The following is a 15,892-nucleotide window of genomic DNA, read 5'->3' on the forward strand; positions in this document are numbered from 1 at the left end:
GCAGGTTTGCTTCATTTTTCAAACTTTATCGAGGAGCTGAGGAATAGAAAAGAATAGAATATATTTATTCACTGCAATAGCCGGAGCTAGCATTAGCATGTCATGACAAAAATAATTTATACCTTCAAAAACACTCACAGGAAAATTTAAACAAACATTATATTAATCAAACACATATTAATCAAACATTAAATATTAGTCGCGTCAATATTATTAAAATGATGGGTAAAATATGGAGCAAATGATTTGCGATATCTCTCAGTACTATAGGCTGAGCAAGTCAGTAACTGTGGACAATTCTTTTTTATTTGTCGGAGTCTAGTAACTGGTCCTTCAGTTGGGGGGCTCTCAAAGTTGGGTAGTAGATGACAAAGAGCTGGGGAATTAAACAATTAGTATATTTCTTTACAGCGGGGTCTACTCAGGAAAGAAAACTGTGGGGTTTTTTACTTTTTTGAGCGAAACCTAGGAAATTATCAAGTAAGTTGGCAGAGATGGCGTAAAAGATCTCAGATATCCAACTACCACAACATCAGCAACAATTCGTTTCCATGGAAATATTGGAACAAAGATTTTTGGCCTAGATTTCTTTCAAAGTCTCTAGTTAGAAGAGTGGAACTTGTAGAAAGTGTTGCATATAAAGATGTTTGAAAGTTTAGTATTGTTTCTAATACTCTCCTTCAATCCAGGATTCTGTTATATTGAGGTAAGCATGAAATGGTAGCCTACATGATACGGTAAAATAGGCTAGCCTAGATTGTAGGCAAGGGTAGGAATTAGATAGGGAGAAAAAAGAAGCTTACTATTAGATATTCCAATGACGCTCCCAAATATATTTATGGTAGCATAAATGTTCACTTGTTTCCAAGTGTGTATTACTGCATATAGCAAGATTCTGATGATCCTGTATTGTTTCTTTGTTATTATAGAGAAGTACATCCATTTCTGTTTGACCCTCCTCCTTCATGGGGCAAACTAAAAATGCATAAAGTGGGCTTGCTTACAGGCAAAATCACCTATAGGCCTAGAGTGAAGCATTTAGTCCATGAGCCCTGTGGGGTCCTGTGGCGTCCCTGTATGTCTGTATTCTATATTTATTTAATAAACCTTGTTTGAGGTTTATTTTTGGTAAAATTCTTTTTTTTTTGAGTTTTATCACTCTTTATTGAATAAATTTAGAATACAGACCTCGCCCTGCTGCCTGCAGGGCTCATAGACTAATATGCTTTGCTCTATGTGTAAATATATCTGTAAGCAAGCCCTTTTTATGCATTTTTAGTTTTGTTTGATGGGGATTTTGAAAACCTAAAAAAAGGATGTGCTTCTTTAATAATGACAAAGAAATAATATCTGATCATCAAAATCTTGCTATATACAGTAATACACACTTTAGAACACCTAGAACAAAAGTATACATTTACCATATTTATTGCTTCTGTTTACAATTGAATTCCTGTATCCTCCCAATGAGGCTAGATGTAGGCTAAGCCTAGCTATAGGCTATTCAAAAGTCTGCTGGTTTGTGGGTTTTGCTCTACTCCATGACCAATGTAGGGATAATATGAACATAGCCTAGGCTATGACTCAATGCATTTTTGCTCTTTCAAAACATAATTAGCCTATTATTTCACTTTCATATGCTAGTAACCATATGGGCCTAATTATTTGTATAATTTGGCTGGGAAGAAAGTGAATACATCACTTGATGCATTCTATATACTCTTTCCAAATTCAATAATTGCTTTAGGGGAAAATTCCATTTTGAGCCCTTAATCAGGTCTGATAAGGTAACTTATTACCTTGCCTATAGTTTTTAGACAAGGTTATGTGGTAAAGTTTAAAATTAGTTCTTAAAACTAATAAAATATAGATAATGGATTTTTAAAAGAGATGTTAAACAACTCTTTGAGTTTTCAGTACACTGTTAGTAACAAAGACAAAACCATACAGCAAACAGGCATAATTTGTTATGGGGTAGGAGGGTAACTGCTCTCTCCAGGCCTTTGGGTTTGCCCCCCCCCCCAGCTCAAATTTAATTTTTTCCAAAAAATCTTATCAAAACTAAGATAGGCATTCATAATTCAAGCATCCAGAGGAATACGTCAGTTTCCTTTGTTATATTTTTGCCTTCATGGTACCATATGGCTTTTTCATTCTTCACTTGATGTAGGAACATCTTCACTTTCATGTTTACTTGATTTAGGAAAATTGGCTCCAACTTTGCACTCCCCCCTGGATTGGGGGGATGACAAAATCACATCACTGGCACAAATGTGATTTTCTTTGTTGTTCAAGATGGGAGCTGTAAGTTTCCTGTTTAGGGTTGTCAACAATAGAGTACTTTTTCTTTTGCTGTTATTCCTTATTTGAGAAGCTTTGTCTTTTGTGAGTGAGCTTTATGGCTTATTCTTAAATCAGCTACAAATTGTAATTTTTTAACTAGATAGTTTTTTTTATATAAGCACATTTTTAAACTTTTGTGGTATTACTTACTATGGACTGTTTTTAGTCCACTTTAAAAGCTTCAAATAGAACTTGCCCTGTATACAATTATTGAATTTCAAAACAGCATAAAAAAGGGTATTTAGTGATGTATTTACTTTCTTACTATGGATATGTTCATATTTACCCAAATACAACCTTCCCTCCCATATTGGTTCCATATATAGCTAGTCCTAGGATTTTGGTTTCTACAAAAGTAAAAACAATGTGGGTGTGAAAATTGGTCTGAAGAAAAGAGTAACATACAGACAAACTCTTAAACTTTACTGTCACTTTCAGTGACAAAACCAAACTCTTAAACACCAATTTTGGTAAACTCCTATTTTAGGGGCTTCTTGCTGTCTTCTAAACTAGTTGAGTTAGGTGAATGAAACTTTCAGGAATGAATCTAGGGCTGAAGAAAAGCCCTGACAAGGTTTTGTCAAGTTATTATGTCTATCTTTTACTTTTTTCTGGGTTTTAGAAGATTGCATACATGATAGGACCTATCTGAATTCTTGTAAAAAAATCATTTTACTTTAATTTTTGGCTTTTAGTCTCTTATTTGCCATACCAAAGACCCTCCCCCCCAATTTAAGCAATAGATTCACAGATCTTTGTAACTTTATAAATTTTGATCTAGCAAAGATACGAAATTTAAACAGTTTTCTTGTGCCTTATTTTGAAAGAATATATGTTTTTTAAGACTTTGCTTTTATAACATAAAGCTTTGAAAACATCATCAAAGGTTGATGCCCTCTGGAGAAAGAAAGATTAGTGTTACGTACTTCAAAAAACATTCTCATTGCATGCTTTTGGTGGTGAACATATCATTAAAAGTTTCATTTACATAACAACTAGTTTTTCAGATAGCGAAAAACCCCTGGAGTAGAAATTTCCCCAACATTCTTACTTTGTACTTCTACTTTAAAGTAGTAAGTAATACCTACTTCCATGCTACTATATATAACATCTTTTGAGTGAAACTTGGGTTAATTTCATGCGTTGTATTATTATACTCAATGATTTAGATAAATATAATTATTACATTTTTAGTTAATTTCAGAAAAATACTCAAGAATTTATGGTTTCTAGAGCCATAATTTCTAGAATTTACATTCTAGAAACAAGCCATAACCCTACTAAACATAGGAGCATATAGTAAAGTATAGGGAATATCAGCGTTTTTTTTTCTCTGAACAGCCAAAAAGACATTATTATTTTTTTTTGTATTTTTTAAGGAGGGAGATTGAGGTAACTGTTTCCCTCACATGCCCAAAATTGAAATTAATTGTCAGTTATAAGTACAAAAAAAAATATACATTTCTGACAGTTTCTGTTCTAAATATTAAAAGGACAAAATAATATGATCTAACAATTGATTAACTGTACAGTAAGTTTGACATTGTATGCCTAAGAGAACATCCTTTGAGTGAAACTTGGGTTAATTTAATGCATTGTAAAGTACCACCTCATGTTCACATGCCTTTTGTTATACTCAATGATTTGGATAAATATAATTATTACATTTTTCATTAATTTCAGAAATATACTCAAGAATTTATGGATTCTAGAGCCATAATTTCTAGAATTTATATTCTAGAAATAAGCCATAACCCTACTAAACATAAGAGCATATAGTAAAGTATGGGGAATATCAGTGTTTTTTTTTTTTTTTTTTTAAAGGAGGGATATCCAGGTAACTGTTAGCACCCCAGGCTCTGTTTCTTATGCTCCCAGATCCCACCAAGTTAAATTGTGTGTCCAAACTTCCTGATAGATTCCTCTTTTTTGGTGCGGTTGATCTAATGTGTGGCTTCAGTTTTATTCAGTTCAGTTACAACTGGAAAATCTCCTTTGTCATTCTAGGAAATTTATACAGAACAGCTGGTAATTACAGTCTCTATTAAACCCAGAAAGTGCTTTTATGTAAATATGTACTTATACTTAGTGGTGTGGGGAATAAATCCTTGCTCTTCAACAAAGGCTGGAAAGAAAGTCCCCTTCTGGAAAGATTATAAATATTTGACGTAATAATATACTTTTTGTATCCCCCTCTCCCTTAAGGGTAGAATATTTGTGCATATATAATAAATAATGGTATTTGTATGATATATTCCTTACCACTCAGGTTGTTAATGTATTGACACACCGTAAACTGGTTTCTTTTGCTAGTTTCTTTCAACTTAACTGGAGAAAAGACAAAGAGAAGTGACAGAATAGATGGTAAATATATAATTTGGGCTATACGCATAAGGGAGGGGGTTTAAAGTATTAAGTGTGGGGATTAAGGTGGGGACAGTGTGAAGTAAAAAACAATTCTTGCTTCATAATATCAGAAGAATTGTAGCTACCACATCTTGCATCTAGACCTGCTGTACTTTACCCCTCCCCCCTAATGTGCAAACATAATGCCCAAATTGACACAAAAACAAGAAGAACAATAGGGAATTTCTCAAGACAGTGGGAAACAAATTTCATGGGAAACAGAATGGGACTGTTTTGAAAAATTTTTCATTTTAGTTTTATTGATTTTATCCTGTTGTAAGTTTTTTCTTCTTATATATTTTGTTTTGCTGAGAACAGCTCTTGGACATTAGGGCCGAAATATTCATTCTATTTTGTTTCCCATCTTGAGAAATTCCCTATTTTTCTTCTTGTTTTTGATGTTTGTGATGGAAAGGCAGTGTGGTCTTTGTTGCTATTTAATAAGAGGTTTTTTTTTCTAGAGAGAGTGTACTAAAAAAAGTACTAAAAAAAGACCTGAGACTACATATATACCACCACAAACAAGATTTTTGTGCAGATCATTTTGATAACCTATGGTTATCCCCCTATCCTTTTTGGGTGTAAATGTGTTGTAATTAGTATTTGTTGAATATCCAGTCTATGGTTGTACATATTTAGATGAATTAATGTATCTTTTATAGGCCCCTTATTCTTCCTTAACCAATTCGTTTTATTGTGTGGGAAGCACTCACAGCTTTTTCTTTGTCTGGTATGTTGCTAAAATTGGGTAAAAATTTAAGGAAAACATAGAGTGTTTTCCCAAGGCATATGTTGCTTGAAACTAAATGTGATTTATTTATATTGCAAAACAGTAGTCCAACTCTGTATCAGGGAATCTGTAAATCCTTGTCACCAGGACATATACCAAAAAAATTGTTGAATCCCAACCAATTTTGATAAGAGGTAACAACTAAGGCTTTCTAGTTGTGTCTTTTGGGATCTGGGAGCAGTTTGCCTTCTATGGGGAAATTTTAACCATCAGGATATGTTAGATCTCAACCAAAACTAGTCAGAGTAGAAAGTAGATGTCTTAGTAATGCCTTTTTGGAGTCTAGGACCTATTCATCCTCTATGGGGGGCGAATAGGGGTTTTCAGAGACTAATCAAACTGGGCAGTAAAGAAGGGCTAAGCTCATTGTGGGCATAAGTTCTGCACCTGAACCAATGGGTTGATAAGGGTTTGAAAATCTCATTGTCATCAGCCTAATTACTTGATGCATTCTGAAATTTTCACAGCTATATTTATGTTCTCTGGTTCTAGTGCTGGCCTAACATATGCACAGAAACAGCTGTTTTATAGATGGTCAATATTTGTAGGAAATTGTTTATGTCCATTGAACAGAGAATGTTGTGTCTAACATTGACCCTTCTCCTATCCCAATTGGAAATAAAAAAAAAGGGCCTTTAAACCTATTTTTCTCATATTTTAACCCACAGCAGATTCACAATGCTCTGACATTGTAGGTTGCTTGGGGGGGGGGGGGGCATCAGTGAGTTTTCAGAGGGAATGGGTCAAAAACAATGTAGGAAAAGTGTTTTGAAATTTTGCCGAAGGTGGGGGTCTTTCAGACCGTCTTTTGACAGGGGATTCTCCCCTCTGTGTACAACTATAGCCCTTGTTAAACGACCGTATTAAAATAAAAAGCTTCATCAAAAGCTAAACAGAAATATAAAAGCTTAAAATGAACAGTAATTACTAAGTATGAAGAAATCTGACTTTTAACGAATGGAAATTACCACAAATGAGAGGGGGTTACTGCCCCTCTCCTCCCTCTAGCGTCTAGAGTAAGATTTGTGCTTTATTCAAACTCTTCTCATTGTTTACTGTTTTTGTTTCTAAGTTTTATTTAGCGAACCACTTTCCTTAGATTTGAAAGCTCTGGCAATGTCACTTGTCAATGGGGTAAGGTATATTTAATGGGAATATAGCATGGTGGTCCATGCTCAGCATACATCAGATTGACCGTTCTTTGTTTTCGTCTGCATTCCTGTCCCAAGCAAACCATTACCCCAAGCTTTTTTGACAATCCTAGAAAATGTATCGTCCTTGGGCTGCAATTCGAAACTTCATAGGTATGAAGTGGAGGGGGAGAAACTTCTCCCCCTCCAATACATAACCTAAAGAAGCCTTGAGTGGCCTAGAAGCCCTCCAGCAAGAAGGTATCTCAGCAGCTGCTCCGTATTAACGTATAGTTTCTCGGTAAATAATTGTCTAGTATAATTCTTCAAAAGTATCTGTGATTTTAGTCTCATTATTATACAGGAAATAAACGCTAATCAGGGGTGCGTTTCTTGAATGAAGCAGATGGGGTGGGTGGGAGTTTTTATGGCTTCAACATCTTCTCATCCCTTATTGCCCGAACTTACTTAGTGGAATTGATGACTGATGTTAATAATTTCGAAAATATTTGGTTTAGCACCTCCGGATAATTTTATTGTGTTCCTAGACTGATTTTTACTGACGTCAAATGTATTAGATTTTATCACGATCTTCCATTTTCATTTTGGATTCAAAGATCCTATTCATTATGAAGATGGTCAGGTCTAATCTTGCGACTTTTGAAAGGAAAGTTTCTGAATTACTAACACTGAAATCAATGCTAAAACTTGCCTTGTTAGGAAACCTATATTTTAAAATGATTAAATCGAAAGTGCCACCCTTAGAATTGTCATTTTTGATTAAAAATATGGTTTTATTTGCTGATTGTTCACATTACCTATTATCTGAATAAAGGTGACGTAAAGAGGGTCAAGACGGATTGCTATCGGTATTGTAAGTTCTTAATTTATTTACCACGATCATTTTGGAACTGAAGGTTTAATTAGTAAATATCAGGCAACGGATATTGTTGTCTCAGTGGAAAAAACAAGTTCAAAATTGATTGATGAAGCGCAAATCCGTCTTGGTGCTAATAATAATCTTATCCGCCTCTTTTGCTAAATTATTATTTCTTTTTCTTGTATATTATGTTATTTGTAATTCTTTGTTTTTTCCTCCTTGTACTCCACTTTTTCCCTTTTGTAATTGGGTAAGAAATAAATTATTATTATAGGAAGTATAATAATAATTATTTCTTTAATTATTGCTTCTATTATTGAATTTTGGCATTTTTATAATTTCAATTGTTAAATTCATTTTGTTAACATGTTTAATTGCAAAATTCATATCAATTACCTTCATAAGGAATGGCGAGAATATTAAATAATAAAAAAAAAAATGCAGTCTGGCAACCAGTTCAGTTGTGGAACTGCAAAAAGGTGGTGTGTACTACACATTGCTCAATTTACAGCAGAGCAGGCAAATTGGAAAACGCACTCTAGGTTTTTTGACTGTTGTGTAGAACTTTTCGTTTATATCAAAATAAAATACCAAAAATGTTAAAAAATGAACCTCAGTGTATGGTACGAAACTTGTTTTTAGTCTTAGGAAATTTCTGCTTTTTTTGCTGGAATATAAAGAAATGTTTGTTTTTAGAACATTTCTTTGATCCGTACATGAAAACTTAAAAAAGAACTGATGGATCAGCTATGCCTGCTGTAAGTAAAGAGACACAGACATGCTGGGAAAAAGAAGGTATAATATCTTGAGAACCAGATAAGGTTCTCGTTGATTTTTGAATTAAAATCAAATAGTTGTATTGAGGTTCTTTCAGGTTCAGCACACTCGGTTCCTCCATTATAATAGAAAATTTCCATTATAATGAAAAATTCTTCCATTATAATGGAAGAGTGGCAAATATATTGGAAAGTTGGACATATACTGAAAAATGAATTTAAATGTGTATTAGACCAATCTATTATTATAAAGTATGTGGAGTTTAAGAGCAGGTAGTTTCATAAAAAAATGTCATAATCTGCAAGTCAGTTGTTTTGCGCAACAGAAGTTGCCATGAAGTGTCCCATAGCGCTACTTGTAAGGGGTTTTAATTTGCTTTATACAGTAGAAAAGACCATTGTTAGGAACAGCAACACAATGACATTTTGGAGGTGCTGCACATTTGTTCTGAAAAAGGGCTATTGGTGTTTATAGTAGTGCTGAGTCTAGGAAAGGAGGTGGGGTTCCAGGTACCATTGAAAGGGGATGCAAATGTTTGTTTACAGTAGATAGACTAAAAAAAGTGTTAAAAATATTTTTCTGGGGAATAACATTTATTTGTCGCATTTATTTAGAAATAACGATTGCATTTTATATCGCCGTTTATTTGTCAATTATTCTTAGTAAGAATAAAAATATATTATTGGCGATGCATCTCACTTGGCTGGTGAAAGGCACTAGACAACAAACCAAATAATGCACCACATTAACCATACTCACTGAGGTCATTTATTGTTGTAAAAATAATGTCAGCACTGGGTCATATAATTATGAAATTACAATTTTTGAAATAGCGACCCTGGCAGATGCGTAATAGTAGAGGCTTCAGTTGTTGAAGTCTTGATATTTTAATGATCTTTATAATTCCTTTTAGTTTTCATGTCGTTCATCTTTCCTTAATTTTTGCCAATTCAATTGTAATTATGGGTAAGCATAAAATTGATAATTAGAAATTTATGGCTGTTAAAAAGAACACTTAGGACCTCATATCCATTGTTCTTTCTACCTAATTTGTAGTCTTAATTTTCTCCATTAGGGGCATAAAAAACCCCTCACGCAAGCAGGCTCATAGCCAACTAAAAAATGAAAGGCTATGATGCTATGAAGGATGATGCTATCCTTCATATGATGCTAGGAAGGCTATGATAAGGATGTTGAATTTTCAGGGTGAATAGGAAAAAACTCACAAGGTGAGAAGCAAAAGAGCTGTACAGAATCAATTTAATAAATCTAAACATAAATCAGAACAATATAAATAAATGACGGGTCGTGTTTTCTAAAGTTTTTGCTTTTGTTTCAAATTTTTGTATATAGAAATGCTCAAATTTGCCTTTAAAAGCTCCTTGGGTGCTGAATTACCCCACCCCATTTATAGATGACGTATAGCCATTATCTGTCATGCAGTATGGTTCACCATCGAAAAAATTAATAAATCAGGGAGAACTTTTATCTTACATCGACCAAATATTTTCTTATGTGTTTTCATTTACTTTTTGCTATTCCTGCAGGATGTGTCTTGTATTTTTGTTCCCATTAAAGCTGACTTTTCTTTTTCGGGCTTCATTCTTGACTGGAAATTTTAATCAAAAGAATCGCTTGGCTGGTTTAAGTGCTATTAACCAGAGATTAGATGGCGTATAGCCATTATCTGCCTTGCAGTATGGTTCACCACAAAAAAAAAACTATAGAATCAGGGAGAAATTTTATCTTACATCAACCAAATATTTTACTATGTGTTTTCATTTACTTTTTACTATTCCTGCAGGATGTGCCTTGTATTTTTTTCTTCCCACTAGAGCTGACTTTCCGTTTTCGGGCTTCATTCTTGACTGGAAATTTTAATCAAAAGAATCGCTTGGCTGGTTTAAGTGCTATTAACCAGAGATTAGATGGCGTATAGCCATTATCTGCCTTGCAGTATGGTTCACCATAAAAAAAAACAATAGAATCAGGGGGAAATTTTATCTTACATCAACCAAAGATTTTACTATGTGTTTTCATTTACTTTTTACTATTCCTACAGGATGTGCCTTGTATTGTATTGCCTTGTATGTGCTATTAACCAGAGAATTTTCCATTGGTTTTTGTCGCACAATATTTTATTTGGAAATTTTAAATTTTTTCTGTGCTGATACTCGAAACAGATTGCTACAAAAACTCTATGATCATTCTAAATAATTCTTGTTTCATCAATGGACTAAGTTATTCTGTCCTTTATTATATTTTAGCTTTAGATGTCTTGCATCAAAGACTTTTGAATCTGTCTCTTATGTATTGTATTATCTGTTTGCTTGATGTGTCTTGTATCTACAGCGAAGGAGCTTAGGGTGGCAGTGAAGCTCTGCTCCTCAAATCACTGTGCCCTGTTGACATTTCGCGTTATTCCTCTGTATTCATGAGGCTACATGTCTTCATATCCATTCCTTCCATTTTTGGTTTGTATTTTGATCCTTGCATATTTTTTTATTCCTTTACACTTTGAAACTAAGTCATTCTTAGAACTAATTCTGTATTTACATGAAGGCTCAATGAGGGGTGGAAACCTTGGTCTGACTTGTAAAAAATGCATATAAACGCATTTTTGATGTGTATTTAGAGTATTTTTGTACCATCTCCCCCAAACAAAAGTCCTGGAGTTGGTATGTTTTGTCATTAAAATGGACCATTTGAGGCACCTCCCTCCCGTAACCCCATTATAGAGGCTTAAAGCCCTTATATGCAAATGTTTGGATTGTGGATTTTTTTGCCAAAGAATGAAAACAATAGCAAGTAAAATAGCAGGGAATTCACTTGAGACAGTGAAATTTGTTTAGACCTTGAACATATTTTGGCTCTATGTTCAAGAGCCGTCTGCAGCAAACTACGCATATAAATTAAATAAAACCTACAATAAAATGAGGTCTTTGAAACTGAAATTGGAAAATTAAAACAGTCCCAAGTTTGTTGTTTTTATTATGAAAAGATGTTTGTTCTTCGTTACTATTTAAAAATCATGGATGTTTTTTTTTTCCCGAGGGATGATCATATCAAACCAAGAGTCCTAGAAGACCGGGAGATGTCTCATTCGAACAAAAATTATAAGTTTAAGTGCCTTGTAAATGACCAAACAGAATGGAGGACAACTTGCCCCTTTCCCGAGTGCATTCCCCCCCCAAGACATCCGAGGACGTACCCAAAGATCTGAGATAGCCATTCGGTTCATCATAATTGAAAGGTGCAATAAATATGCTTTTGGGAATGGCAAGACCCTTTACAGATCTTAGAGAAAGGGCTGTAAGTTTTGTGATTTGTCAATTGCTTACAAATACCATTTTTTATTGGTAAACAAACGGACATTTTTAGCGGGTCGGGGGTAAACGCTGGCTCCCCTGTATCCCACACCAGGTTTTAATTGAATTAGAGAGTTAAATGGCTTAGAGTGTTAAATGGCTTAGAGTGTTAAATGGCTTGGTAAAATTAACCTTGGCTGGGCTGCCAACTTAATTGGACAATCTGTCTTGGCTTTTTTCTACAATTGGCCATGACTTTGACTTTTCCCACAACTATTCCCTTTTTTTAAATTCAAAAATCAACGGAAAAATCTTTTTTTAAATTCAAAAATCAACGCAGCTTGAGTTCTTGTATTCTTGCAGAAACTCGTTTTTGAATTAAGAAAGAACGCTGCTTTGCGGTTATTATTGTTTCATTTCTCCCCTTCTAGTTACTTATGAAGACACTAAAGTTTACCTCAGCTTTTGTTATCGTAGACGATTTTTAACAATACTTTATTCCTCAAGTTCAAATGTTTTGCTCCATATCCTGGCAGTATTATATGGTTATTGTTTCGCTTTCACATTTCTAATCAAACTTTTTTGCGGTCGGATATATTTTCGGTATTTTTAGTTTGATGATAATATGAATGACAAAAAAAGAAGCGATTTTAGCGATTCTTGCTAGACTAGAAGCTTTTTTTTATTCGATTTGGATCTGAAATCTTACCCTTTTTTTTTTTTTATTTAAGATTGTCATTAAGTACAGATAAGATATTAGAAATGTGGCACCCGGACCAGGATCTAGAGCCTTCAGTTTTGGAAGAAATGCTCTGTAACGAATTTTACTGACGGTAGTCAGTTAAATAGCATTACGGAAACAGAAGTAAAATTACTGTACCTGATTTGATGAGGCATTCAGTCTTTTATCGTTTTCGCTTTTACTAAATACCCAACAGCTCTGCTTTTAATCAACCTCCCCCTTCCACCTCTACCACCACCTCCACTTTCTTTTCCTGTATGCAGTCGTGATTGGTTTGCTCTGCAGAGGCAGGTAACCGTGTAGATGGGAATGTCAGTGTCTCAAATCACAGAGGCTGTAAACATCATTATGAATTATGAAGATTTTTTTTTTGTCAAATTTGGCTGAAATTTTTGCAAAAGTCAACAAAATTTATTGGCTTTATGACTTTAGCTGTAAATCCTGATTTCAACAAAATCGGTTCATACTATATTCAGTATAAGCCAGGCTGGGCTATAATTGATCTTTGCATATGCCTGAATTAGACAGATTGTATTTACTGTCTCCTCCCGAGAAAAAAAAACAAAAAAAAAAACGCTTCATAGGTTGAAACCTCAGCTTCAATCGGTTGGGCTCTGAAAACTTGTGCGTGGATTCCCTGTCTAACCTTCAGAAATTCGTATAGGCTGGAGTTTTTAGAACTTGAAGTTTGAGAAACGCTTGAGTAATCTGTTTTCTAAACACCCGCTGAAGAATATTAGGGATAGAAAGATACTGAGGGTATATTACACCTGCTGGTCTAAACCAAAAAATTGTTAGATTAATGCATTTTTTAAAATAAATACAACATTGAGATGAATGATTTATGTTATTATAGCTAAATATATAAAAAGTTTAATGTCTTAATTTCTCAAGGCCATTTAATACACCATATAAAAAGAAAATGACGGAACTCCTTTTATTGTTATATTTTCATATCTTCATGGTATTTTTCATTGCCATATAAACGGATTTTTAAATAACCATAAGTGCTAGGAGATGATCGTTAAAAAGACGTTTTACGAGGGGGTTGACATAGAGGGTTATTAGGGAAGAACAACAGATCTGAACGATCTCACTGGTTGCATGGAAAAAAATTTCCCTCGGAAGTCGTTAATCTCTAAAATTGACCTGTTGACATAAATTGATATTTTCGTCTCAATTTACCGTCTACATGCTGCGAAATGTTTCAAACAGTTTGTGGTAAGGAAAGGAGTGACGCGGCTCAATAGTAACCAACACTCTAAGAAACAGAGTATTGATAACAATAGATACATAAAAATTCATCAAATTTAATGTTACCCTTCAAAAGTTACGAGCCTGAGACAATTTTGCTAATTTTTGAAAAAGGGGGAAAACACTCCCAAAACATCAAGTGATCTTAATGAAAATAACACTGTCAGATTCAGCATACCAGAGAACTTTACTGTAAAGGTTTCAAGCTCCTATGTACAAAAATGTGGAATTTTGCATTTTTTTACCGGAAGAAAAATCACGGATGTGTTTATTTATTTGTTTAATTTTTTTCCCAGGGGGTGTTTGTATCGAACCAGTGATCGTAGAAGATCGGGAGAGGGCTCATTTGGTTGGAGATCAAAAGTGCTAGTGCTGTTTTCAAGTGACCAATAATATTGGAGGGCAGCTAGCCCCCTCCCACGCTTATTTTTTTCTTCAAAGTCACCCGATCAAAATTTTAAGATAGCCATTTTTTCGGCATAGTCGAAAAATCTCGTAGAAATGTCTTCGATAATGACTTGACCCCCCATAGTGCCGGAGGGAAGGGCTGCAAGCTATGAACTGCCCAATTGTTTACATATACTATTGGTTATTGGGAAATATACAGACGTTTTCATATGAGCTTTTTTTTCTGGGGAGATGGGGGTTGCGTGGCAGTATATTTCCGTGGAGGAATTTTTCGTGGGGGGAAGGGATTTTCTATGGAGGGGAGGGGGGTGGATTTCCTAACATTATTTAAAAATGATCAGAAATTAAATAGAAAAACAAGTTTTCAACTGAAAGTAAGGAGCGACATTAAAACTTAAAATGATCAGCAATTATTACATAAATAAGGGGTCGCCCTCTCCTCAATACCTCGCACTTTACGCTGAAGTTTTTTAAAAACTTGTAAAAGAGCTTATTATTCTAATTAAATAGCCTTTGTGATTCAGGAGTCATTCTTAAATAACTGGGGAAAAAAAAAATCCAACTTTAGCATAAAGAGCGAGGTATTGCGGAGAGGGTGAACCCCCTCATTTATGTGATAATTCTGTTCGTTTTAAGTTTTAATGTTTCTCCTTACTTTCAGTTGAAAAAAGAAACTTGTTTTTCTTTATTTAATTTGCTAAAAGAATTTGGGATCCTTTGATCTGTTGATTCTGCACTGAAAGTCTGTTGGAAAAGAGCTGGACTTAAATCACCTTCTTGCTAATTAATTCATTTACTTTACCGTTTTGTATTTTGTAGTTTTTATTTACTTTAATACTAACCATTATTTTTAGGCCCTTGCTGCCGCTGAAGCAACGGGAAGCTCTCAAGTAGCAAGTCCCCGATTTGAGCCTCAGGTTGCTGTTCCCTGTGGAGCTGGATTGAAAGGAGCCAATTTGTATCCTCAGTATCTTGCTGGTCCAGATAGATGGGTCTCAGATTCAACAGCTGAGCCTGGATGCATTAGGGATAAGATGCAGGTTCTAGAATTATGCCGAAAGGTATGACTTTTTAAGGGTGACTTTTTTAGGGTGAGCTTAAGGGTGATTTTATTTAGTTTAACTTTTTTAGTTTAACTTTATACTTGAAAGGGGCATCAAAAATTAGTTTTTATGCATATTTGTTACGCTTTTACGAGTCAGACAGAAATTTGGGGGAGGGGGGACTCAAACGCGGTACCCTTTAAACTATATTAGTCACTTTTGTACTTCTCCAATTTTTTTCTGTTTCGAAAAATGAGACTGTTCTCTACTAGGTGACCACTACTGTGTTAGCCATGACTCACGACCAGGGATGTATCTAGGATTTTTTGGGGGGTGGGGGGTACAAAAACTTAAAACACATAAACAATTTGTTTTTATTGTAGCTAGACAAAAATTGGGATGGGTTAAACGCCGAGCCCCCCCCCCCCCCCCCCCCTCACCCCAACGAGTCAAGTAATTTTATCCAGCCAAAGCGTCTATGTCGTAGCTTTTTATTATTTAAATTATTTTTGATGCGTGATTTTTATTCTAATTTTAAACTCAAATAACCTTTTCTTTTGTTTAATTTCTCTATTTGTCTTGGGAAGTCTAAAGTTAGTCCCTGTATTTTCTTGACAAGATAGCTTTGCATACTAAATAGGTATTCCATAAATTATAATATTAACAAGGATGACTACATAACATGACAAATGAAATTTAAGACAGTCATGCATAGATTGCTTTACGTCAGAAAAGAAAATTAAAATTCGTGAAAGAGTATAAAATAAATTAAACCAGTTGTTGTCAAGTTTTTTTTTTATATATTTTCTTT

The 15,892-nt window shown here is 34.4% G+C and overlaps 1 protein-coding gene across 1 annotated transcript in view; it reads left to right on the top strand.

Moving 5' to 3' along the window:
- Positions 1–529: 529 nt before the first annotated feature.
- LOC136028872 (amyloid-beta-like protein) overlaps positions 530–15,892 on the top strand; it is a 157,614-nt gene continuing 142,251 nt past the window's right edge. The window contains exons 1-2 of the mRNA XM_065706814.1: positions 530–706; positions 14,893–15,099. Coding sequence (XP_065562886.1) covers positions 644–706; positions 14,893–15,099 — 270 coding nt within the window. The 5' untranslated portion in view covers positions 530–643. The remainder of the gene's footprint in view (positions 707–14,892; positions 15,100–15,892) is intronic.

The sequence above is a fragment of the Artemia franciscana genome, chromosome 7 (assembly GCF_032884065.1).
Source record: "Artemia franciscana chromosome 7, ASM3288406v1, whole genome shotgun sequence".
NCBI classification, from domain to species: Eukaryota; Metazoa; Arthropoda; class Branchiopoda; order Anostraca; family Artemiidae; genus Artemia; species Artemia franciscana.